At 52.9% G+C, this 26,705-nt stretch overlaps 1 protein-coding gene across 1 annotated transcript in view; it reads left to right on the top strand.

Annotated features, from left to right (window-relative positions):
- NDRG1 (N-myc downstream regulated 1) overlaps positions 1 to 16,436 on the top strand; it is a 42,211-nt gene extending 25,775 nt beyond the window's left edge. Inside the window, exons 7-16 of the mRNA XM_054590518.1 lie at positions 710 to 770; positions 1,824 to 1,910; positions 4,162 to 4,218; positions 6,558 to 6,661; positions 7,753 to 7,809; positions 8,596 to 8,647; positions 9,843 to 9,890; positions 10,790 to 10,825; positions 12,531 to 12,582; positions 15,297 to 16,436. Of these exons, the coding sequence (XP_054446493.1) occupies positions 710 to 770; positions 1,824 to 1,910; positions 4,162 to 4,218; positions 6,558 to 6,661; positions 7,753 to 7,809; positions 8,596 to 8,647; positions 9,843 to 9,890; positions 10,790 to 10,825; positions 12,531 to 12,582; positions 15,297 to 15,538 (796 nt within the window). The 3' untranslated portion in view covers positions 15,539 to 16,436. The remainder of the gene's footprint in view (positions 1 to 709; positions 771 to 1,823; positions 1,911 to 4,161; positions 4,219 to 6,557; positions 6,662 to 7,752; positions 7,810 to 8,595; positions 8,648 to 9,842; positions 9,891 to 10,789; positions 10,826 to 12,530; positions 12,583 to 15,296) is intronic.
- Positions 16,437 to 26,705: the final 10,269 nt, after the last annotated feature.

Genomic DNA, 26,705 nt, shown 5'->3' with positions numbered 1-26,705 from the left:
TAGGTTGGCGTTTGGAGCTCAGGGAAGAAATGCGCTTGGCCCGCTTGTACTCACTGTTTCCACATTCTCTTTACTCCGGGCTGCTTTTGCCAAGTTGGGCTTTTCTCCTCCAGTGATGGCATCACCTAATGACAGCCCCCCACCCCCACCCCCAGCCCCATCCTTCCCTGCCTTCTCTTCTTTCATTGCTTTGTCTTTCCGATGGAATGTTCCAGACTAGGATGGCCTGAGGCCTCAGCGCCTCTCTGTCCAGGCCCTTCTTCCTCCAAGACTCATTTTCTTCTTATTTGAGCCATTTGTGTGAGGATGACACCTTAGACTTCTTGCCCAGTTTATTTTCATGCCAAGTTTGAGAATCCAAAACAAAGCTCTGGAGCGGGAAGGGGCAGTAAGGGGCCTTCCCATAAATGTCAGACGGTCTCTGAGCACCCGGGTTCAGTCAGAGGAGAAGTCGAGAAAAGGGACGCGTCCCTCCAAGCTCACGGCCTTCTGTTCATCCATCAAGCGGGAGGCGTGCCAGGTCACGAGGACACAGGCCGGCAGCGTGTCCCCGCCCTGTCTTGCCTGCTAGCCATCCCCAGTGATGACTGGGACAGACACTGGGGCAGACAGGGTTCCCTGGGGACGAGGAGTGGGGGAGGCTGCGGGAGTGGCTGGGGCTCGTGGTGCCCACTTCTTCTGGGATGTGAGTGTTTATTTCTGCTTTCAGGCTGAAAAGCGTCATCGGCATGGGGACTGGGGCCGGCGCCTACATCCTCACTCGATTTGCTGTGAGTTCTGGGGCATTTTTGAAAATGATGTTTTAAATAAAATTAATTCAAGATGAAGGGAGAAAATGGGGGAAGCATCAAAAATCCCAGAAGGAAAAAGGAAATGACCCATCATTCCATTTCCCAAGGGAGAACCACAGCTCACCTTGTGGTGTGCGGTCCAGAGCGGGGGTGGGGGGTGTGTGTTTGTGTGCCTTACACACACCAAGAGCTTTTCTTTTCCCCTCACTGAAGCATCCTACTAGACACACTCTGTGTCATCAGCTTGGCCCACTTAGCAGCCGACTGTGGGCAGGTCCTCCTGCCACTGAGTGTTCTACTGTGACCCTGCTCTGTGACAGCTTTTGTAGTCAGGGGACTCTTGGATCCTGGCTAATTCTAAACCAGAATCAGAGCTATCTGTGTTAACATGATAGTTGTCACTTATGTTACTGTGGGCCCAAGTCAGGGCTACTAGGTCCGTTGTTCCTTCCGAATAATTGTTTAAAGATGTAACGGTGTTCAGTTTATTCACCTATATGTGTCTGACAGCCAGTCATGTGCTGGGCTTTGCTAGAGGTTAGAATTGCTGACATAAATACAAAGTGGTCTGACTATCTAGGTCTAAACTGTATCATACACACACACACACACACACACACGATGCATATATTTTTCTAGAAGTAATAGAATTCTTATTGATTGCCCAAGAGCACTACTGTGCCTGTGTGACAATGAGGTCGGTGGTATGATAAACCCATTTCACAGCTAGGACAGTTGAGGGGCACCAAGGTGACAGGACTTGTCCAAGGCAGCTCTGCCAGGCACGTGGGCATCTGCGCCTCACACGGCTTCTTCCTCCCACTCCCTCAGGGACCCAGCCCAATGGTCCCTGAACTGAGACCTCAGTTTTGTGCGGGGTGGGGGCTGAGGACTCCCGAGGGCACCGGCCTGCTCTGGTGGCCTGCGTGAGCCCTTTTCTGGCCTTTTTTCCCCACCTTTGGTTTGACTTCTAAAGTTCACAGTGTCTCAGGTTGCCGGCGTGCGCCCCTCACCTCGTGTCTTGAATTGCAGCTGAACAACCCCGAGATGGTGGAGGGCTTGGTCCTCATCAACGTGAACCCTTGTGCAGAAGGCTGGATGGACTGGGCGGCCTCCAAGGTGAGTCTGGGGGCCTGGGCCAGCGGGGCCCCGAAATGCAGGGGTGCCTTCACCTCTGCCCGGAGAAGCAGTGGAACCAAGAGACCCCTCCTAGTCACACCTTTTCACCAGCCCCAACTCCCCGCCCTCAGCCCAGAAAGCAGGTTTCCCCTGCTTTGCTTAGAATAGTAAGCATGGCCGCCGATCGCTGCCGTTCGGATAGCCAGAGGACGGCGCTCTGTCAGCAGGCGGATCAGGGTCCCCGAGCCAGCTTCGACAAGCATCGTCTGGGCAGAAGTGTTCACCGGGGACAGAACATCTGCTGGGCTTTTCTCAGGATGCTGAGCATAAAAAGATGAACAAGACAAATGCCGCTAATCCCAAGAGCCCACATATCATTAATGGAAAGGAAATAAGCGTTTGGTACTGGCTCTATGCTGCTTTGTTTTACAACACCAGTCATTAGCTAGCACGTATCGAGTAGTTCCCAGTTGCTGTTTGTCCTCTCCCTGGCTGTGTGTGCATAACCTTTTTCAATGCTCGCGGGGGCCTCCAGGTGGAGAGGCTGTCATGCCGTGTCCAGCGGGGGAGACCGAGGCCCTCGCAGGTTAAGGAAGCTGCCCAGGGAAGGCAGAGAGAGAGGTGGGGCCGAACAGCAAGGCCTGGGACCCGTGGCCCTCGGCCTCCCCTCTGTGCCGTGCTTGGTGGCCCTCCTGTTGCACGTGACGAAGGCCGACCCCAACCCAAGCACCGGAGGGCTGGGCATAGAAGGGGCAGGACGTGTCTCTTCCTGGAACACGGGACCCACAGTGTCTCCAGAAGCTGTAGTCTAGGTGGTGGTCTAGGGATCCTTGTTTATTAAACGATGGTTGTTTTTTCCATAAAAGCCCCAGTATTTGCCAGAGAGATGGGGAAACCATTCCAATGGAAACAGGACAGAGCCTTTCAAGCTGGGGTGACCCTGGGGTGTATTTTTGCCAAGGTTAGGGCGGTGGCAGTCGGAACAGAAGGATTGGAGGGGTCATGCCCCCTCCCCACCCCCGTCCTGGCCAGCCAGTCTGATATTGCATTTCTTGGAACATTCTGCCAGAAGGCGGGAGCCCTTCCCTCCGGCCTGCGTGACATTCGGGAGCGGAACACACTCCCTGTTTTTTATTTTATTTTCCAGCAAAGGAAGTGACATTCCAGGCAGCCAGTTTGGCTCCTCGATAGCTGTTCTGAGCCAGACGTGGAGCGCAGGGGACATTAACCATTGGCTGACATGCAGCCTCAGGGGTGATGCGGGGCTTTAATATCTGCACCATATCCTTCCTTTTTGGCCCCTGCCCTGGAGAAAGAAGACCCCCATCAAGGGTCTCCTGTGTCTTAGACACCAGGGTCAGAGCCTGTGGCATGTGCAGTTGCTCCCATACTCCTCATCGTGACCTGTGACTTGGAAGTCCCTGGCATCCCCAGCTACAGATGAGCAGTCCGAGGCCCAGAGGCTTTGCAGCCTTCCCTGGTCACACAGCTGGGGACCCCCCGCCCCCCAGTCCCTGCCTGACACTGAAGGTGGTCAGCACACATTAATGGAGCTCCTCCTGTGTGCCTAGCATTTATGGAGCTTCAGCTGTGTGCCGAGCATTTATGAAGCCCCTACTGTGTGCCTAGCATTTATGAAGCACCTGCTGCATGCCTGGCATTTATGGAGCTCCTGCTGTGTGCCTCGCATTTATGGAACTTCTGCTATGTACCTAGTATTCATGGAGCTCTTGCTTTGTATCTAACACTTATGGAGCTCCTGCAGGATAGTTAGCCTAGTATTGTTAGAGAGAGGTAAGAAGGAGAAAATCATTTGTTTCTTTAGCAAGTTCAGTATATTCAGAGAGAGGAAAGTGGCTTGAGGAGACAATCAAGAGGATTGCACAGGGAGAACAGATCCTGAGGATTATCAGGAGCATGTGTTTAGGGGAAATGGATGGAGTCCTTGTTGCTGACGACTTGGTGCGCAGTGGAGCAGGGAAGACTAGGAGCAAGTTGGGTCTGTTCAGCACATGTGTGTGCAGCTTCTGCGCCCACAGCTCTGAGAAGAAGCAATAGATGGAGACCCAGACCCTGCCTAACAGAGTCTCAAGTCCAGTAGGTAACCAGGGACAGGTACTGAGTTCCCACCAATGGGGCGTCCTCAGGCCCGAGTGCTGGGAACCCCGAGGGCGAGGGGGTCGGCGGGGCTCATCCCGCTACTGCAAACAAACGCCCCCTTCCTAATCCCACCTGTTCCCATCCTCCCCAGATCTCCGGATGGACCCAGGCCCTTCCAGACATGGTGGTATCCCACCTCTTCGGGAAGGTGAGTAGTGCAGCCTGGCATTTGGTCGTTCAACCCGGGCAATTGTGTGCTGCCTGGCACATAGGGCACAGAGACCGACAGGACATGGCGCTGATGCCACCAAATAATATGCCCTTATTCATAGTCTCCAAGTCACTTGTTCTCTCTGTTTTTAACATGTCTTTTTTTAAACAAATGGATTAAAGTATAATAAATGGCACATAGGGAAAGTGTAAAACCTGGCAAATTGTGACGGGGTCTGAAGTGCCCCGGGGTTGCCCGGTGCGAGGGGACTCGCTCCATTTCCTCGGGGGGGCCGGCTCACCGCTGCCTGCTCCCGAGCTGGCAGGGGTGACCATGTCAGGTGTGGCTGCGTGACACTCCAGGGAGGCAGAGGCTCTGCTGTGGGGCAGGGGAAGCGTGGCCCCCGCGTTTGGTCGTGGGGTTAGGTTTCTATGGCCACAGTGACAAAGGACCACACACCAGATGCCGGAAGACCGCAGAAGTTAACCCTCTCACGGTTCCGCAGGCCGGAACTTGAACCCGAGAGCTGGCCAGGCCCCAGTCCCTGCAGAGGCTCCTGGCTTCTCCCAGCACCCAGATGCTTCACCGTTCCTGGGCTGAGGCCACGACTCCGGTCCCCGCCCCCGTCTTTGCGTGGTCTCCCCTCTGTCGGCTTCGAATCTCCTGCCTTTTTCTAAGGACGCTTGTCATTGGATTTAGGGCCCCCCGGGGGTAATCCAGGCTGATATCATCTCAGGGTCCTTAACTTAGTTACATCCACAAAGACCTTTTTCCCCAGTAAGTTAAAATTCACAGGGTCCAGGGATTTGATGAGGACACATCTTGGGGGCCACCGATCAGTCCTCTGCAGCACCCTTTCCCCCTTGCGTCTGTTTCGCGGGCTGCTACACATTCTCCGCCCTGAGCGCGCCATCTGCACTGGTAGCAACGGGGAAAATCAGAGCCAGCGCCTGGATTTCCTCGCAGGAGGGCTGCCACGCGCAGGGCGAGGGGCTGGCCTGACTGCACCCTCAGTGGCTTGGGGTGTCTGGGTGCCCCCATGTTTCTGCAGTTATGATTTGATCTGAAACCCCAGCACAGCCCGACAGACTATACTCTCCTGACTTTCCTTCGAACAGCCACTTGGCCTCTTTGCCGCCTCAGTGCTGTCTTGACGACAGCTCAGGCTTGGCATCAGCCCTCTTGCGTCCTCCCACTCGGGCCCTGGTCGCTGCTGATCCCTTCGGGCCGTTTGGTGAGGCCTACAGCACCTGCCATTGTGCCTATGAGAGAGCCAGCTCCTAATGCGTTTGTCCAAGATCACATGTAGGAAGGAACCGGGGAGAGGAGAGGCTGAGGTCGGCTTCTGCGGGGAGTGAGATTGTCCTTTCTGGCAGCTTCCTGTGGCCTGAGCTGGTTTTTTGCAACCATGAGAACCTTCCTCTCCCCATTACAGTCCATGTGCTAATAGTCGCATGGATTGTTACAATTTACAAACGGCTTTCTAAAGCGCATAGCCTCTGTTAAATCCCACAGCCTGATGCAGTGGGTAATATTAACACGCACGCACGCACACCCCTGGCCTTTTTCTGAGGGCACTGAGGCTCAGAGAGGTTAAGGCGCTTTCCCAGGAAAGGTGCAGTGATGGAGTGGTGAGGAAGGGACTTCCTTCTGCCCTCAAGGTTCTTTTGGCTGATCAAATAATTGAGCTTCATACCAAATTTAACTACATACATAGGTATAGGAATCCCGTGGACAGGAGAGAGTCAGAGACAGAACTGAGGTACATTTAACATTCTGAGCTCAGGGTGAGGGGATGCATCTCGGGGCTCATGGCGTCACTGCAGGGGGGCCACATGTCCAGTAATTAGTAGTTTGCCCTACCATACAGGTGGATAAAAAGTCCTCTCTGGCGATCAAAGTCTTATTTTGGACCAGGCTCTTGATTTCAGTCTATTAGATAGTGAAGCCAAGGGGGTGGGGAGCTGAAGTTCCTTTCGGTCACCTTTAGCGCAAAGTAGCTCACGTCCCACTGAGGCTTACCTTGGGGTGGCTTGTTCTGAACCCCTACAGAGTCGGGCTCCAGAGCTGGGACAACTGAGTTCAAGTCCAAACTCCAAGTCCGAGCCCAGAAGGGTGTGCTTTGCCTAAGTCTGTGTCCCTTTATGCTACCAGCTGAGAGTCACCCACCAGCCTGCCCCTCAGTGTGGCTTCCCAAAAGCTTTCTCAGGCTCCATAGTGGTCTTGTGGCTCAGGCATCTTCACTTTGTACCTGAGTAATGTGGGGAACGGAGAGGGTCGTGACCGGCCCAGGACCACACAGTCAAGGATGGACATTTTTCCCTCTTTAAATGTAGGAGGAAATGCAGAATAACGTGGAGGTGGTCCACACCTACCGCCAGCACATCATGAATGACATGAACCCCGGCAACCTGCACCTGTTCATCAACGCCTACAACAGGTATCGGGAGCCACACGGCCACGGCACAGCCCTTTATATCAGGCTCCCTTCGCAGGCCTGGGTTGGGGGTGAGGCTGAGGGGGATGGTAATACTCGTGGAGGAAGCAGCCCCCGAATGTGAGCAAATGGATGGTTAGGGCCAGACGTGTGTGGGACTCAGGCACGCGCTCAGAGCGTTGGGGGTACCTGTGCCCATGGTGACCATGGGAAAGGGCAAGTGCGAGGAGACCTGAGAGAAAGAAGCAAAGTGCTGGGGCGGGAAGAATCCAGGGAGGCTGCTGGGAGGTGGCCGGGTCATTCCCAGGACAGGGAACACCTGCACATAGCCTTTGGCAAGGGTACAACCCTCTTATCCATAACTGGGTGCCTGTCTGGAGCTCATCTCGGGGAGGGGGCAGCTCAGGGCCACTGGTACCAGGCAGAAGTTCTGGCATCTCCAGGGAGATTCCACTCGGCCTGCCGAGCCAGCTCTGCCCTGCGCCCGCAGAGCTCATGGGCTCTGTCTGTCCATCCGCTCACGTTAACAGCGTGATTCCTGACGTGCGTTAGAGTCCGGAAGGAAGTTCAGCGTCCGTTTCTTCTCACCATCCTGCCCGGCGCTCAGCGCGGGAGGGAGTGGTGCTATATCCCTGGCGCATAACTAAGATGCGGGGACTGAGCGGTTCATTATTCGGCAAATGCTTTCTGAGAACCGCAGCCGCTCAGGCTGTCGGCTGGACCATGGGCACACGGAGGGGACTGTGGAGAGCCCAGGGCTTGGAGTTGGGGTGGGAGTGAGGCTCAGACTAAGGGTGGAAGCGGAGACTAATTGGGGGCTAGCCATAGGTCAGGTGGGGGCTCCGGGGAGGCAGGGACCCTCTGTGGAGAAGGGCATGGTTTATGCTCTTATTTAAAAAAATGTTGGGAACCATGAGTTGGGCTCCATGGGAAAAGTCCTGAAACCACTCTTGTGGACCCCGCGGGGCTGTGGTGTCCGAAAGCCACGTGACCTCACACGGGCTGCCATGTGAGTGGTTTGCCAATGGCAGGACCGCCTGGGCTTGGCTCAGTGGAAGGGCGGGTGGAATTAACGGTGATTTTGTCTTCCGCAGCCGGCGGGACCTGGAGATTGAGCGACCCATGCCGGGAGTGCCCACGGTCACCCTGCAGTGAGTTGCTCTTTTCCCCCTCACTGTCTAGTTAGCTCTGCTCCCAGTTCCTGGTGGGGCCTGCTTTTCGAGTTTGGCAGGACATCGTGACCCGTGCGAACTGAATGCACCCTATCCAGGGACTGGCGCGACCCAGCCTCCCTCGTCTTCGCCCTGTGCAGATGCTCAGTTCCCAGGGTGGCCCCGAGACCCGGCTTGGAGCCTTGAGTCTCAGAGCAGTTCTGACCACACTTTCGACGGCATTTATTGAGCACCTGCTTTGCATTGAATACTGTGTTAGCTTTGCCTCACAGAGCCTGGGGGTGACTTAGGCACAGGATGTCCCTTCTCCCCACCCAAAATGCCCTATTAAATTAGCAGGAAAAGGCAGGTTTGGAAACAAGCAACTCTATTCCCCCAGCAGCCACTGCGTCATTTTATAGTTCTTTGAGTGAACCATAGTATTGGGGACCTCACCTGGGCACAGGCCATTCCCCGTGTCAGCCATGTCCTTTTTGTCTCTGCTCTAGACTGCTGACAAAGTCCTACTCATCCTTCCTTCGGGGAAGATGTTTAAAATAACATCGGGGCATAGACGTACTCTGGTGAAATTCGTACTAAAGTGTAACTGACTTGCCTCCCTATTTTATTCTAAGAACAGAGCAGGGGATGGAGGGAGGATGAAGGAAGATGAGCAAAGAGTCCTGGGAAAACCAAAACAATTATTTTAGAACCTTGGCAGGCCTGGGAGTGTGAGGATCTTTAAGTAAACCCTGCGTTAATTCCTCCTTTTCTCCCTGCCCCCAGGTGTCCTGCGCTGCTGGTGGTTGGGGACAGTTCTCCTGCTGTGGATGCTGTGGTATGTAGAAATCAGCCCCGGGCCTTTGTGCTTAATTCAGCTGTCCAGATCTGACTGGCTTTGTATGAAGTCTCCCTGCCCACCCCCTTCCTCTCCTCAGCCCTCATCAGGGCAGGTGACGTCTTCGAAATGCCATATTGGCCTTTGGGCAGAGCTCCCAGCCACCAGCCTCTTTCCTGGTGACTGTCAGCCCTGGTTGCTTGGCAGTGAGCCTTCTGTCTCCTCTCCCAGACCCCCTCACCTGCCCATCTGCCTCCCATTGGCTTGTTTCTACAAGCATGTTTTCCACTTGGCTTCCTGGCCAAGAGACGCCCCTCCCATTCGGGAGACCTGGTTGGTGCCTGATCGTCTGACAGGACAAGGGGCACCTGGAGTGCTGGGCTTAAGCAAGGCTTTCTGGCTCCTTTCACCCCTTAACTCCCACCCGTGAGCTTGCGGAGACACAGCAAGGACTCTACCTTTCCGACATCCCCCTCGCTGGGGACGTGGCAGACGTAGGCGCTGTGAAGCAGCGCCCTGCAGCGATGGCACGCCGTGTGCGCTGGGCTGCAGAGCAGGATCCGCAGTCATTCTTTTCATAAAGACCCAGGTGTCTCCATGAATCCCGAGTCTGCCATCAGCTAACCCACTGCACGTAATCATAGGATGCGTCAATAGAGATACATTGCTCACATTAAGGGAGGTGATGGTTCTCCTGTAGGCACTGTGCACTTCACGGGTTACAAGCTGGTAGTCTTCCCAATTCTGGATGTACTTTTAAGGGGCTTATTGACATGGAAGAGAGAAACCAGCTGGGTGGAGGGGATCTCATCGGAAGAACAGTGGTTGGGACTGGGGGTGTCAAACTTATATATAGCTCATTGGTCTCAATGGGCTAACAAGGGCCCTCACTTAGGAAGAGCTCTAGAGCACCTTCTACATTTTAGAAAGTCATAGTAACAACCCCTTATAATATATGAACCTCATTTTATCGATGAGGAAACCGAGGCTCAGAGAAGTTAAGGGACTTGCCCAAGGTCACACAGCTAGTAATGGGGGGGCGGTGCTGGGATGGAAAGCCACACCTGTTTAACCTTAAAGCCCACACTCTTCCTTCTATGCCGGGGGAAACACTGGGGCCTCTAGGGAGGGGGAGAGGTTATGGCTTTGGCTCCAGGTAGAAAATGAACAAATGTCTCCCCCTTCCCTTGTCCAGGTGGAGTGCAACTCGAAATTGGACCCGACGAAGACCACTCTCCTCAAGGTACAGGGAAAATGACAGGAGTTTGCACTTGTTCTTAGAAACTCAGATGTTTTCTGCAAAAATTGAGTTGTACCTGATTGAGGCAAAGCTGGTGGTCAGAAAGGATAGAAATAATTATTTAACATCCCTGTTCGCAAACACCTATGGGGGGCTGGCTGGTAAGATGAGAGGATCCCTCTGTGGGACCGCAGGGGCCTAGGGCTCCCGCGCGTCACCCCTGGGACCTGGCCTTGAGCCTGGGCCGTGGGGCAGCCCGGCGCCAGCCACTCTCACTGGCTGTTTCCGTCCGTTTCCCCCAAAGGCATCCCTGCGCTCCTGAGCCAGGGCCCATTCAGCCCCGCTCCGGGGTCAGTGCTCACACGAGCCTGGAGTGGCTTTAACAAGCGCCGATGGCTTTAGGTGTGGTGATTTAGTGGCAGCGTGGGGAGCGAGCTCACTGACCGAGGGTGGCCCGTTAGGGGCCCCAGGAGGCCCGAGGTCTTGCGTCCTGCAGCTTCCTTCTGCGGACATCCGGGAAGGGAATGCGTACTCGGAGCTGTGCACGGTTCCCCCAGCTCTCTCTGGCCCAGTTTCTGCCCCTCACACAGGACAGTCTACCTTCCAGGGTTCTTGGAGGACAGAGTAAAATTATAGACAGGGCCTGGCTGTGCCCTGTGCGTCAGAAGCTACAAGTCACAGTGCCCAGGAAGGCACACAGTTCAGTGCCGAGACGGACAGGAATACAAGCAGCCGGCTAGTGGGGCTGGGCGTTTCCCCACCTGTAATACACCCAGCGCCCCTCAGCGGGCAGGGCAGCGGGCAGGGCAGCGGGCAGGGCGGGCGCCCACGGCAGCTGGGTCACTGAGCGAGCATTGCCTTCGCTGAGGTCTGTGGCACTCACCGGCTTCCCTGTCTTCCAGATGGCGGACTGTGGTGGCCTCCCGCAGATCTCCCAGGTGAGTCCCCGCCGTCCCTGCTCCCGGCTCTGAGACCAGTTACTGTGTCCCCGCCACCCACCTCCCGTGACCCCTGATGACACATGCTACAGTTTATAAACGGGGCTTGCACAGCAGGACTCCCTGGATTCCCTGGAAGCCCCTGGGATGCAGATGGCCCTGGGCTCCTCAGGGGTGAAGGGGTTTGTCCAGTGGACACAGCTGGACAGTCGTGGAGCAGAACCTAGGTCTCCTGACCGCAAAGACCACAGGCTTTGCGGGTAGAGCTCACAGGAGCTTCTCTGTGTGGAAAGGCTCGAACTTCAATTTATTTCTTGTGGCCCCACCAATTTCAAGGTTGTCCGATAGAAAAGGGAGAGCCGTGGCGCTGAGGCCCCCAGTGAGGGGACGGTGGCTTTGAGGTCCAGCCAGGCATGGGCTGCAACCTTAGCCACTGGAGCTGCGCCAGCAGCACGCAGGCTCCTGTGGGCTGGGGAGGCGCTTCACTGGCTGTCGGGACAGAAGGCCCGCGGCAGCCTGAGCAGCAGACTTCCGCGTCAGCCAGACCCCGGGTCTGGGCGCATCGCTCTGGGCCCCTGTCACGGCAGCCTTTTACCCCAGGCCTCTGCAGAGAAGTGTAGGCACGGTGGGTGTGGGGGGCTCTCTTAGCTCCTCTGTGTCCACTGGACAGGAACAAAGATATTTTCACGGTTTTATCAGTGGGTATGTTTTGCTCATTTGCTAGCTGGCAGTAGCTAGAGAAAAATGAGAAGTCCCAGTTGCTAGAAGGAACAGATGGGATCCAGTAGCTCCCTGCTTAGCTTAGCTGTGACCATGAGTTAATGCCACACCTTAGGGATGGGGCCGTCCCCTGTCCAGCCTGACCTTGGGACCCTTCCTAGCGGGGACAGCGTGACTCCACGGCCTTCTTGGGGTGGACCTGGAGAAGGGGCGCCATATTTCCCTCCCTCTCTCCTCCCTCCCTTCCTCTCTTCCTTTCTCTCCTTGAGAACAGACCTGACCTTGGCCGTAGGTAAAACAGGTTTACATGTCCTGGCAGGAGCTGACCTAGCCCAGGCGTCCAGGAGATGAGCCGAGCAGGACCCAGCACCGTGTAATTGCTCCCCCTCCGGCCCTGGCGAGTCGGGTGTGTGTTTACAAAGGGTGTTCCCGTCCGCCCTTCCATTTGATCTTTGCAACAGCCCTTGGCTGGATTATTTACCTCTCCAGGTCTGATTAGCCGGGAAACTGTACCTGAAAGAGCGCTACCGTCTTAAGGGCGTTGTCAGGGCAAAACGGGATAAAGCTGCCAAGCGCCAGCCCGTGAGTGGCGCATGATGTCGATGCTGTGACTTAGGTTCTAGACGCTGGGTAGGACACGCCCCTTCCCCTCGTGCAGTCTGCTTTACAGAAGCCCTCAGACGCCGGTGTGGCTCACTCCTCATTTCACAGGTGCAGAAACCGGCCCACGCAGGTCATGCACTTGGCCAAGCTCCCACGGCTGTGAAATGGAATTGACTTTTTCTCCAGGGCCAAAGCTAATCTCAGTCCCTATAATTACCCCGTAATCTTTCCTTTACTTTTGTGTGTTGTCCTATCAACACGTGGTGGCCTTCTCTCTTGGGCCAAGGTCTTTAATGAAGGTGACCACGGGCACCACTCACATGGCCAATCCTGAGCAGGAGCCCCGGTGACTGACGTCACTGTCCCTTCTCTTCTCTTGCAGCCAGCCAAGCTCGCTGAGGCCTTCAAGTACTTCGTGCAGGGCATGGGATACAGTAAGTATGGCACTTCCCAGCAGGCGGTGGGGCGAGGGCAGGCGTGGGGACTGGCAGTGCGATGCCCTGAACCAGGTTTGGGTGAGAATTCTGGAAGAGCTTGGCCACCTGCAGCTTTGGGCAAACCGGGAAGGTTGGGGGAAGGAAGGGTTAGGGTGGGTGACAGAGCCAAGTGTCCCATCCCATCGGGGCTTCTCTCTCCGTGGTTGGACAGCAGATGTTTCACCCCAGGGGATGTTTGTAGATGTGGGTGAAGACTACCCTTTCGAGTACCGAGAAGACAACAAACAACGAAATGATGGGACTCTTTTTTAATTTTGGTTATTGCTTTCTCAAGAGACTTCCCGTCGTAGTGATCATGGTGATGCTGATAATCATGAAAGACTATTCCTAAGGCCTTTATTTTTTCTCACTTAACCATCCCAATACTCCTGTGAGATACTCTTATCCTCATTTTACAAGTGATGAAATTGAGGCTTTGAGAGATTAAGCAAGGAGCAGAGTGGGGGTATCTGGGATGGTTCTTTAAAAACTATAAAGTAGCGCTGAGTACGTAGGTGATAAAATTGCTTATATTTAGAACAGAGAGTGCCTTTGCTAAAACATTAGGTGTGGGAGTTGAAGGATAAATAGCAGCATAATTGAAGAACGTGCTGTTGCTTGTGTTGTGGTTATAATATAGTTTCTTCATCAGACACATGAAGTCCTTTTTCAGAAATGCAGTCCCCGACCTGGACAGACAGCCCCAAGTTTAAGCACTGTACCGGCTGGTGGCCACAACTGGTACTTGTCCGTGTCTCAGCTGTGGTCCTGGCCCTGATGTGGTTTCTTTGGCTCTTTCTGCCTACTGCTTGGAATTAGAATTTACATGTCCATCTTAACTAGGAAGTCTTTGTGCTTCCAATGTCTCACTTTTTTCCTCTGAGACTTAAACTGTTTGCTCGTTTAAAATAGTAACAGTCTGCCTGACCACAAGCCTAAGATTGGCCTCTGCTGTGTTTAGTTTCTAGTGGGGCCAAGAGTGGACGGGCCTGATTTACTGGTATATGCTTTGGGTAGGATCCATGTCCCCGGGTGCCCTCTGCCAACAGAAATCGCCTGTCCATGGGTCTCCCATCTGTCCGTGGGTCTCCTGCCTTCCAAGTGGCTCTCTCTGAGGCAAAGCGTTCAGGCAAAAGCTGTGGTTGGAGAGCGCTGGGCCTCCCGTGTTTCCCTTGCAGGGTGTGAACCGCAGCCCCTTTGCTGGGCCCACCCTGGCTTCATATTTCTGCTTTGAAAGTGTGTTCTGGGGAGAAGGGAAGCCAAAGGCAGGCCCCGTTTGTCCCCCCACATCGCCAAAGCACCTTGCAGGTTACAGGGAAACTGCAGGTCGAGCTAGAGCCCAGAAGCATCTGCCAAAGCGGAAGAAGGTGATCATGCATCGAGCGCCTTCTCCGGGTGGCAGGCCAGGCGTGACCAGCCCTTTGCATCCATGGCACCGTCCTGTAGCTGAGAAAGAGTTTAGTGCAGCGGGGGTGGCTTCTGCGCGTGGGTGTCCGCCACAGAAAGCCGGCGCGTGTGCCCACCGAGGGAATGATGTCACCGACACGCAGGAGCGTGTTTCACCCGCCTGGGTGTAGCGTCCATTGTTCCCCGTGGCCTTTGCTGTGCTGCTTCAGTTAGCTGGTGTGCCTGCCATGACGAAACCCCACAAACCGGGTGGCTTAGGACAGCAGAAGTGTATCCTCTCGTCCCACTACAGTTCCAGGGGCTGGGAGTCCAAAATTGGGGTGTAGGCAGGGCCATCCCCCCGTCCAAGTGTCTGGGAGATTTCTTCGCTGCCTCTCCCATGCTTCTGGTGTTGCTGGCCGTTCTTGGGGTTCCTTGGCTGGTAGCTGCATCGCTCTGATCTCTGCCCTTCGTCGCTACACGGCCTTCCCCTCCGTGTATCTGGGCCTCTGTCGCCTCTCCCGGGAAGGACCGGCCATTGCTTTAGAGTTCACCCTGACCCACTGCGACCTCACCTTAAGTTAGTATGTCAGCAGAGACCCTCCCTCCAAGTAAGGGTCCATTCTGAGATCCCAGTGGAATGAATCTGGGGGACACTATTCAGCCCAGTACAGACGGAGGCGCTTTTGGCCCTCGTTACGTTTTATCAGCCCCCTGCCCTGTGCAAGGGCATCTCAAGCCCCTGAGGATGGGGTGTACCCGGGATTGTTCCTGGGATCCCAGGGGCTTCTCGGGACAGAGACGAGGACGTTGACAGCCAGCCCTGCCACAAAGGCACCGCGTGGCCTCAGTCTCCCCGCCTGTGGCCGTCTGACCTTGTTGACATTCGATGGCTTGCTGACAGGACTGGGTGGTGGGCATACACAAGAGCGCTGATTCTGGGGGTCCGTGTTAGTGTCCCCATTTCACCGATGGGGCCGCAGGGCTCAGAGAGGGCGCTCCCAAAGTCACACAGCTGCTAAGCAAGTGAGAGAATTGGGATTCAGACCATGCTCTGGGTTGAAGCCACTGTGTGGTTGCAGCAAGTCCTCACCCCATCTGGGCCTTGCTGTTCTGTACTGGGGAGGCGATATCGGGGCAACAGGGAGCCCAGCGGCTGGATCGCTGGGAGGGTGGGTAGGATGCAAAGACGCTTGTCGAGGCCGGGCGCAGGGGACGCACCGCGGCTGGTGTGCGGCTGCCGCTGGCGTTCCCCCGCCCCTCACGGTTCTCTCCTCTCTCCCCAGTGCCCTCTGCCAGCATGACCCGCCTGATGCGGTCCCGCACGGCCTCGGGCTCCAGCGTCACGTCCCTGGAGGGCACCCGCAGCCGCTCCCACACCAGCGAGGGCACCCGCAGCCGCTCCCATACCAGCGAGGGCACCCGCAGCCGCTCCCATACCAGCGAGGGCGCCCGCCTGGACATCACCCCCAACTCTGGCTCCACTGGGAACAGCGCCGGGCCCAAGTCCATGGAGGTGTCCTGCTAGGCGGCCTGCGTGGACAGCCGCCCCCGGACTGTGGGACCACCATAGCCGCCCCCTTCTGCAGCCCCTCCCGCCCCCTACCTGCCACACTGCACGTAACTCGGTATTAATCCAAAGCTTATTGTGGAAGAGGGAGCTCTGGCAATGCCAATGTTAGACGGGATTTGTCGAGGGCTGGGCGGGGTGGGTCAAAGGAAAAGAAGCACCTCAGTGGCCCGGTGGCCACTGTCTTACCCTCCCTCAGCGATGCCAAACTGCCAAAAACAAGAAACCCAGCAGTAACCACATCATGAATCCAAGCCTAGGCCAACCTGGGAGCCTGCTTCTAAGAAGCCTTTTGTCAGAAGTCCAGCCCACTTACTTCCGGTTTCCTCTCTAGCTAAGGCAAACCGACCCAGTTTCCGGAAACAAAACCCTCTTCTGGTGTGGGGAGGAGGAGAGCAGTGAATTGTGGGCCACTCGTTTAGACAAAACAGGAAGTGGGAAAAAGGGGTGGGATTTGTGTAGAGGCTAGAACGGTTTGGAAAAGCAAATCTATGTAGGTAACTTGAAATAGATTTTTAAAGTTTGTGCATATATATACTTTCTAATGCTGAAGCATATACAAGTCTGTTTTTGACATTCTTTTAATGAACACGAAAGCAGGCAGCCAATCTCCTGGCTTTACAAAAAAAAAAAGCCAACTCAAAAAAACGGTCTCAGCAGACATTTGGTGTCGTGGATTTAAGGCATTGGCTCTGCTCTCTGCCTCCCCCTCCTCCGCCCCTGCTTCCCACCCCAAATACGTGAGCGAATGGTTGTTTCATTCACGGGGAAGATCCTTGAAGCACGCAGTCGCTTTCCTTGAGATGGAGGGGCGTTTGGAACAGCTGTACCTGGCTGCCAGGCATCTCCACGCAGTGGGGGCACGGGCCGGGGGGGGGGGGGGGGGGGCTTGGGTATAGATGTTAAGAGATTCCTGTGGTTGTGATGGAATCCAGTGTAGAGATTGCAATCGATCCCGTCCTGGTTTCCAGGAATCTTCTGTGATTGGGTTAAATCTTTGAGAACTGGGCTTGAATCTGAGCTTGACGGCCCTACCTTTCTAGCCCAGTACTGTTCCTGGGTCTTCAGACAGACCGTTTGCTCTGACCCGGGTGGGGTTCAGGGGGAGAGCGGTGGCTGAAGACGTAAGGGTTCTGGGGTGTCTGGTCCATAGGATTTCCTTCCCTCTCCTGCCTCCTGCTCTTCCCCACCCTTCTAACCCCCTTTCTCTGAATGGGGTGGCACCACTGACATTTTGGGGCAACGTCAGCATCGCTGTCAAGTTCCTGTACTACTGCCTTTTGATCTTCATTTTGGCTAACCTTGGATCTTATAGGAAGTTTGATCAGAGTGAACGGGACGTTGTGAATCAGCCGCTGGGACCTCGATGTTTCCGGGACCCTAGAGTTGGTAGAAGGAGGTTGCCAAACCTTGCAGGTAGCTTGAGGAGTAATGAATGATTCGGTTCACCTGCCACGTACCACCTGGGAGGCTTCCCCTGACCTTGTGCAGAAGGGTCAGGGGTCAGGGCAGGAGTGGCTGAATCCAGACAGAAAACTGTTGTGTACAAGCCTTTCCAGAGGAGTTTCTTAATGAGATATTTGTATTTATTTCCAGACCAATAAATTTGTAACTTTGCAGCGGCTTGTGTTTTTTCCTCTGCCTGAGAGAGCGTGTGTGCGGGGCATCGTGGCATTGGGACGGCCCTCTCCCTACCTGGGGCCTCCTGCCGCCGGCCCCGCACCTTTGGTTTGGAACGTCGCTGTCCAATAAAAATATAACGTGAGCTTCAAATTTTCTGGTAGCCACATTAAGAAAGAGAGAAAGAAAGAAACAGGCGAATTTAATTTTAATAATGCATTTCACTTAACCCAATGTATCCAAAATAGTACTTTTTTAAGCAGAAGAATAATTATTCACCTATTCCACATTCTTTTTATACTATGAAAGCCAGCTGTGTGTACTTCACATCGCGGCACCTCTCAAGCCAGACCAGCCCATGTTTAAGTGCCTACAGCTTGGACAGCGCAGTGACAACGGATAAAGCTTTTTAGCCTACAATTGGAGGGAAACATCTTTTTTTATGATTCATTTTTATTATAGAAATGTATGTGGGAAGATCACTCCTTTTCCCACATCCAATAACAACCATTGCAATGTTTGTTCCTACTGAAAAAAAATTCCAATAGGTTGTAGTATAACCTCCCGGTTCTATAAAAGCTTTTAAGATTGACTTAAAATTTATAAAATAGTTATCAAAATAGTACAGGGAGTACCCACATACCCCTCACCCAGTTCTCTTACTATTATTAATGTCTTACATTATTATGGTACGTTGCTCACAACTAAGAAATCAGCATCGATGCATTAGTCTTAACTAAGCTCCACCCTTTGTTGGGAATTCACCAGTTTTTCCCTATTGTCCCTCTTCCGTCCCAGGATCCCTCCGGGATACCACAGTGCGTTTAGCCATTATGCCTGTCCTTAGCGTGCTCTGGCCTGTAAGAGCTCCTCGCACTTGGCCTTGACTTTCCTGACCAGGGCAGCGTTGAGAAGCTCTGGCCCGGCATTTTGTAGAATGTCCCTCAGTGGGGGGTTGCACGATGCCTTTCTCCTGGCTCAGTTAGGGTGCTGAGTCTTCCGAACGCAGACCACGGAGGCGAAGTGCCCTTCTCAGGATGGGTCCACGCGGCTCATCAGTGATGAGCTGACCCTTGATCCCCAGGCTCTGGCGGCGTTTACCAGTTTTCTCCACTGCCCTTACCTTTCCTGCTCTCGTTTCAAAGCAAGGCACCCAGCCCAGCACACACCTAAGACACCCCCCCTTTAAACAGCTGCACACTGATATTGATGCTGGTTTATCTTCACTTCCCTTGAAGACTGTCTTAGAGTGTGTAATAAGCTGTGAACACTGAAAGCGCATCATTGTGCGGCGTGGATGGCCCTGTTGTTTAGGAAATAGCTTTGGAACATGGAGAGGGAGTTGAGTGAGCACAGCGGGTAAGAGCACTCCTAGCGGAGGGGCCAGTGGGGACCCCAGCATGGGGCGGGGAAGGCGTGTGTGTTTACGAGAAACCTGCAGTACAGACCCAGGCAGGGGGCAGCATGTGCCGTGTGTGGCAGGAAGTGAGGCGGGAAGAGCTTTGTGTACATAAAGTAAAATACCCAAGATTACAAAAAAGCCCCACTCACCGTGAGGAACGATCACCCAAAGGTTGCAGGCGTGTGGCATGGCAACATGTACTTTAAAACAAGTTAAACAGGAAGGTGGAGGCAGGGCTCTGCATAATTTCCAAGCAGCGATGAGCACAGTTATCTTGGATATTTACCACAATTATACTAAGAAAAATAGACGTGATTTCAGCTTAATGATATTAGGCCTATGTTTAGATAGAGCAAAATGCTGAGTTGCAATTAGAGGTTAGTAAAAATGAAGATGCATCTTCTCCCATCTAAGGACATGGCCCCTGAGCTCTACCCGTGGATTCCTGGTCCGAGGAGCCAGGTTAAGGAGCCCTGTGCCAGGGGCAGGCGGGGAACGCGCAGGCTCACACGTACTCAGCATTCATAGTCAGTGCCTCTTCTGCGTCAGCTGCTGTGCAGAAGTCACAATAAAGGGAGGGCAGGTGATAGAAAAGCCAGCGGGTAATCAGCAGAGCAGTGGGCGCACACATCAGCTTCGGGGAGAGGGTGGCACCCAGGGAGTGAACGACCGCAGGGCTTTGTTTTGGGCACTCTTTAGAGATGCTATGCCTGGAGGCTGACTTGTCAGCTGGAGCATCTTCTCCTAGCTGCTTGTTTTGGTTGCGATGCCCTGGCACATGGGTCCCCGCAGCAGCTCGAGACCAGGTGTGCACGGAGACCAACCACCTGCGGGGTGTGTAGGGACAGCCCAGGTCTCCATTTGCACCTTGCTCACGGTGCCTTCTCAGGCACAGCCTCACAGTATAAGCCATTTGGTGGGCTCCGGATGCAGCCTAAATCCAGCTTGTTACATATTTGTCTTGGAAACCCTACAGCTGCAGCCCACGTGCAACGCACGGGCAGAAGGTGACCCTGACCTTAATGAGGTGGCAGATGGGGTCCGGAAAGGATCCTCGTGGGCAGATCAGCCTCCTTCAGCCTGAGACTAGATTGCTCTGCATCTCCAAAGCACAAAATGGGGGTCCTGAACCCAGGGCTACATGACCTTTCAGTCCTTGGACCCAGAACCAATCAGGTATTTATGGCCCTTAAGGAGGAAGACTCTAATTGGCCGAGCTGGACTCAGGTGTCCACCTACTGTCCAACCCACTATGACTGGTTCATTCTGCTCCCGCCCCCCTCCCACATACAGGCAACAGGGAGTCCCAGTCATTGATGTAGTTGTAGCAGGTGAATTGCTAAGTCCTTTGAAGAATCGAATCCATTGACAGCAGGTTGCCTGCCGTAGGACAGGCCCTTCCTCATCCCTGCTCTGAGAAGTGTTTCCGGAATGGCCCTACCTCCTAGAAAGCACAGATCCTGGTGACAATGCCACCCTGCGGAGGTGGCTTCCGTAGCAGGTGCTGCATTTATAACGTGCATCGCCTTACATTTCCTCCCCCATTGCTAGCATTTCTTTAGTATCCCCAGGGTCTGCACACGTGTCCAGCACATAACAAGAGGTTGTTGTTAAATAAATAAGCACTTCCTCTAATAACAGCAATATTTAGCTCATATTTTAGTTTCTCCCTCTTTTCTGTGACACTGCGTTATCCTTGTTTCATAGATAAGAAATCTAAGGCTCAAGAGATTAAACAGCTTGTGCAGCCATGTCTAAAATAGGCTGCATCTCTCCTGCCTTTAAAAACAGCCCACTGAGCACATGGCTGATGCAAGCATCCACTTGGGGTGCCTTGGGATGGTAGAACATCAGTTAGTCCCAGCAACTGACACTGTGGATGCCTTTAGGGCTTTTATTGCCTGTGGAGGTATTTCTCCCCACCCCCGAACAGTCCCCCCAAGATGTGGGTGGCTTGCTTTTACTGTATTTTCTATCTGATCCTCAATCCTTTTGTTTCCTCTGCTGGCAAGCTGACATTTTCTCATTGCTATGGACAAGCCTGCTTCCAGCAGCTTCCTCTCCCTTTTTATGGGAGGGACCAAGAAATCCACTTGGTTAACACTGTGTGAAAGATAAAAGTCGTCAGGTTTAGCATAGAGGCCTGGAAACACTTTTTATGGAATATAATCTACGACACGGTCCATGGGCTTGGTGCCCACTTTTTCACGTCCTTAGGGGCCACTTTTGCTCAGTCCTACATTTGGAAAGAACCCAGGTTCAGCTAGAACTTGGGCCCCTTGAATATGCTGGTTGCTTTTGTGTTTTTCTTTAATCAGTGGGGGGAGGGGTGGAGAATACTGGCATCTCCGCTGTATGCTTTTTTACCTTTAGAATAAAATGTCCTGGCCATTTCATTGTGTTAAAGAGCAAAATTAAATGGAGTAAGTATGAAGGTCTAATTAATTGGCTTTATTAAGTGGTTCATGAATCAGGCAACATCCCAGCTAGCAAGTAGAAGGGTGTTCCAAGGACTGGTACAAATGGAAGTTTTTTATAGGCAGAAAGATGTGGGGACAAGGAAGCTTTTAAAAAGTGGATCATTTCAGACAAGGTCACCGTCCCTCAGGGGAAGGCAAGGGTCTGAGCAGGCTGAGCCTCACCAGTGTGGGCCAGGATCTACCAGGTGCATCCATTTAAAATTCCACTCCTGGCACGCCCTCGCTCTGGGGCGCTTGCCCACGCCTCTCTTCCCTCTCAGGCGCGCATCTCCTAAACTTGAAGGGTCCCCACAAGACTTGCAACCAGGGGAGCAACAGGCCGTGGCCGCTCATCCTGGGCTCATCCCCTGCACCTGTCTCCAAGGCCCCTTTTCTCCGGCTCTGCCGCGAGCCAAAGCAGCTCTCTCCCGGGCTCTCTCCTGTTGCTTCCTCAGTCCTAAGCCCTTCCTTGTCTCCCTGTCCCCAGCTTTAATAAGTGTATTCTCAAAATTAAAAAAAAAATAAAATAAAATTTACTCCTAGGTGAGGCTGACACTGCAGTTAGTGTAGGTAGTAAGTCTTGACTGGGCGGAGCACAAGGGACTCCATTTCTTTTTAACACCCTAAATCTCATTTTGCCAAAACTTCAACTGCATGATATCATCAGACACCTCCCCCAAAGTCTCCCCATTCATTTGAAGGCATCCACAGGACTCTATGATCTAAATTCCAATTTTGGAAGGAAACAAAGTATGCTTTAGGACAGAGGTGTTCTTGGAAACGAAGTATGTGGCAATTTGTTTATTACCATAATTCAGTCTCCCCTTGATTTTTATGATAATAGCACAATGTGTTTTGAGGAGTCGCGGACGGTGGGGTTTGGCTGGAAGGCACCAAATGTGTCATGCATTTCATGTACTCCAGCCATCTGCACATCTGGTCATGGAGCGGAACGTGTGCTGGGTGGCACGCTGATTTGGGGGACACGGTAAAATATGACACCCTTTCTGTCTTAAAGAAGTTGAACATTTAATCAAAGGAGAGCGTCCAATGAAAGCATAAAAATAAAAAAGTTAAGGGGTCAGGCAGTATATGATTAAAGTAAAAAAGCATTAAACTAAATATTGGTGACTTTTGCTTCCTATTTGCTTTTTGAAATAAGAACAAAAAAGGAAACCATGCAGACATACATTGACTCCAGATCTCACTCTGGCCTCACTGATCATCCTGTTCACAAGGAAATGGAGACTCGGCCGATAACGGAGACGTCGGTGAAGTGCTCTCCAGGCCCTCGTCTGACACGTCGCGTGCAGCATGTACTTCAGTCACGACGCATCATCACCCCCACAGGCAAGCGCTATCCTTTTCTCCGTTCCACAGCGGAGGAAACTGCAGCTTAGCTGAGTGACGTGAGGAACGCCGGTAAGAAATAAAGCACACAAAGACCCACTTGGCTCCCGAAGTCAGAACTGTGTTCATTGTATCATGCAACCCCTTACACTTACCCTTACTTCCCTTGGTTCCTGAGGCAGTTGGCAATAGCTACTCTGTCCATCCACTTCTCCATCCAACAGCTTACCCGGTTCCCAACAGGTGCCAGGTGCTGTGCTTAGCTCAGAGGACACAGTCATACTCCCTAACTCCAAGTACCCAAGTCCAGAGGGAGACATGGAAAAGCACTAAATAAATGAGTGACCAAGTGAACGAATGAATGAATGCCAACATTTCCATTTTATATTTATGTGAGCTGTCTTCCAGCCCGGACACATTTGTAGCGCTGGTCTCTTTGAGTGCCAGAATTCCTGTTTCTAAGTGCATCCCCAAACTTTTAGCTATTTTTATTACCATCTATAAAATAGCTGGGATCTAATTTCCACCATCTGCCCTTTTATTGAACGTGTTCAGTGCTTCGTCATTGCCTCACAAATGACTGAACATACAAGAAAACCCACCAAATCCAGGGAGTCACTTTGCTGATGATTTATTGCTTTAAGGAAAAAGCTATAAACAGGAAATTGGAGCAATGAAAATGCTTCACATTGAACAAACACGTTTACACAACACAAATCATGAGAAAAATGAGGAATGTTGTAAAACAAGACAGATTGCCCAAGGGCTATTTTCCTTCTGTTGGGAAATTCCAAGACATTTTTTTGTATGCATTTTTATTTTAGTCACTTACAAAAGTGGCTGGAGGAATACTTAAATATTAAGTCACAGTTTGAAAATAGATATATACATATATACACACACACATACGCACGTATGAGTGCAGAGGCACACAACCGATCCATTTTGACCATTCGTGGGTCCCAGCTCTGCAGGGTTATCATTGCAGTTACTTTGGATCAAGCTAAGTCCTTCAAAAGCAATGACCTAATTCAATATAATAGTCACAGACCACATTGCTTCCCCGCAATCCCTATGTAGACATAGCACACTGCTAATGCGATTGTAGACAATTATGTCATCTGAGTCTACTTCCATTGATTGCCCTCTGAATCAGCTTCAGAGTTAAAATTGCAGCTTTTGTCAGTCAAGCATCTCTTGTACCTTATAGTGTGGGGTGGCTGGCTCACTGGGCTTTGTGTCAGGAGAGGTGGCTCAGGCACCAGACTAACCTTGGTTTGCAACGGTGGTCTGTAGTGCAATAGCTGGTGGGACAGTGAGCAAGGGCCCGGGCCTCAGCTGCCTTCTCTCTGAAATGGGGATATGATAACGATGCCCCCTCGTAAATAAGATATGGCAGTAAGCACCGGGCACAGGCCTGGTATGCAGTGACCATTCAGCAAGTGCTTGTGATAACGTACAGCAAGAACGAGGGAGTTGGCAAATTCAGTTCTCTCTCCCTCTCCCACATCTAAGCGCTCCAGAGAAGTCCACTCTAGGCAAGGATGTGAATTCATCAAAGGTCCACTGATCTTTGGTGTATCCTTCCCTTGGCCAAGAGCATGGGGCTATAGGGGCTGGAGAAGCCATGTGTCTGATGGACTTGATTTCCTTTGCTACTGTGACCCTCTGACCGGGGTCATTCACGCTCTGCCTGGAGGCCCTTACCACCCGCCCCTCCTTCCCCAAGGACAAGACAGAGTGGAAGGAGCTGAGATTTGGGCTTCAGCTTTTGGGGGGCTGTTATTCTTTTCCTGAAGTAGGTCATACCTATACAGGGTACTTCCGACTGCTCTCTTATTGGGCCCAAACCTCTGTCCCCACGTGAATCTGAGACCTACCCAACTGGGGCCTGCCGAGGACGTTCCGTTTCTCAAAACAAACACTACCTGGGGCATTCGGCCACCCCACCCCTTCCCGCATATTCCCAGGATAATCCCCAGCCCCTCCCACCGAGGCTGTATATGATCCTGGAAGCTATGCTTAGTTTCCCAGACTGGGGTATCGATTTGGTGAGAACCTAGCTCTTGGGTTTCTGCTGAATTCCAAATGGGATTAGCTGTCATCTCGCCCTTGTCATTTACGGACAGCTGGTGATTTCATCCTCAGAAAATCCAACACGGCCCACACAGACTTACAGGGGAGATTATTCATGGGGTAAATTCTTTTCACGATTTTTTTTTTTTTTTAGTAAAATATACCTTTCTTGAAATATTTAAATGCCTCTTTTCCTACGACACATAAAGTAAGATGCAGCTGATAAAAACTGAGATTGTCATATACCTTTGCAAGAGGAGAGCTTCTGATTACATGTGGGAACACTCACCGCATTGCTTTTATTCATCAAATCCATAGTGTGCACCACTGTACGCCTTGCATTGGGCTAGGCATTCAGGAGGCCACAGTATGGAGAACACATTCTGGTTCTCTTTTCCCATTTACGGATCCCTGTGCGCACCACACAGAATTCCCTTCGCTGCATGTCATACAACATGCAGCGCTGGGTACACAAAACCATCTTTTCAGGGCGGGGTGAGCACAGGCGTTGACCTGAAGGAGGGGACTACGTGGCATTCGGGGATTCTGGTCTACCCCGTATGTGTCTGGACACTCGGGCACCTGAATGCTCTGAACGTCAGATTCTCTTCGCTTGTAAAAGGGCCTAGAGAGACAGTAAAAAAGGGCGAAAAATGACAGTAGGAAGTAGCTTATTTTGACCTGTTTCCTTGCTCAGAAGCGTTTGGAAGCTCTAAAATTAAGGAAGTACTATGGGTTATGAAGTCAGGACAGCTGGGATCGGAATCCGGACTCTTCCTCTTACCAGCTGGGTGACTTTGGCCCAATTGGCTTACCTTTCTGAGCTCCCATTTCACGTTTGTAAGAACAGAAATAACAATGGGCACTTTTCAGCACGATCCCGAAGCGTCTGTGAGCTAGTGTACGGAAAGCAGTGAGAACACGGCGCATAGAGGGTCCTGCATAAAGGAACGATAGCAGTAAATACTTACAATTTACTAATGAAATAAATACTTGCCTCATCCGCACTAGCATCAACCCTCTCTCCTTGTCAGCCTCAGGCCCTTCAGCTTTTAATCCCTGTTAAATAGGCTTCCGTTTCTACACAAGTAACCTGCTGTCTTCACACCAGAACTGGGCCACGCGGGTCAGCAGACCCCAAGTCTGTAAAATGGGCCACTGAGGCAGAAGGAGATGTTGCCTCCTGGGCTCAGTGACGCCTGCCACCCAGGCCGATGCAGACGGGACTCGCTTCTTGGTTTGACCCCCACCCAGCCTGGAGCTCTCGGTCACTTGAGGAAGGTCTGGCCTGGACTTTGGTCGAGGCTCCTTCAGGGCAGAAAAGTGTCCCAGGACCCCACTGTCAGGGGTCAGAGAGGCTACCCCAGGGGCTCCCATAACCCCCCAAGCTGGGCGAGGATCTGGATCTGAGGAAGAGTCTGGCCATCCCTGGCATCCTGGTGGTCAGCAGCAGATTCGCACTAGGGTCCTCGCTCCTTCTGACAACTGGCTGGCCTTGCTCTGCCCCGGGAGTATCGACTGGGGACCTTTCCCGTGAACAAGAATGAAATGTCTCAAACTGCATTTCTAACTGAAATGAACCCACGTACGCTTCACAGCGCAGGAGTGAAGAGAAACCTAACCTCAGAGATGCCTGGATGAACAGACAGTTTTCCATGAAAGATCAAAACCAAATAGCCATTCACCTCACTTGGCAAATGTTGGGTGACTTTGAGGTGCTTTGGTGCGTTGCGGTCAGAGTCGGGCCTATCTGTTATAGCGCCTCTCGGCGGGCCCAGTAATAGACTGTTCCGTCGAACTAGAGCCCACCTATCCTTTGAAGGGATCCAAAGAGTCTCGTGGTTAGTATCTCAAAAGGGAATTAGTGATATCGAACGTGCAGCTGACTCTGTCCCTTGGGACTCAGGATTCCTCCTCCCCCCCCCCCCCGCCCGTGACTTGCACAGGCCGGGTCAGGCCTCTGTGGTGTGGTCCGGAACAGGCCTGCACAGCTTGTGGAGTGTGCACAGAACACCGCCACGGGTGAGACCCCCTGCCCGGGCCTGAGCGGCAGGATAGCGGGTCCTCGGGGGGGTCAGAGATGGAAAAGGGGCTGCGGGTCTGGGCCGGGGTCATGAGAAGTAAGTGGGACGTGGACGAGAGGAGCTTGGCGGTGGGCCTCAGGGGGCTGGCTGCTTTGCAAGCATGGCCAGGCCCAAGCCTCGTGTTCTGTGCCCGC

Source organism: Pteronotus mesoamericanus, unplaced genomic scaffold (genome assembly GCF_021234165.1).
Source record: "Pteronotus mesoamericanus isolate MK-2021 breed Mesoamerican mustached bat unplaced genomic scaffold, CSHL_Meso_final scaffold_174, whole genome shotgun sequence".
Lineage (NCBI taxonomy): Eukaryota > Metazoa > Chordata > Mammalia > Chiroptera > Mormoopidae > Pteronotus > Pteronotus mesoamericanus.
The sequence above is the reverse complement of the archived record's forward strand: the minus strand, read 5'-3'. Positions and strand labels throughout refer to the sequence as shown.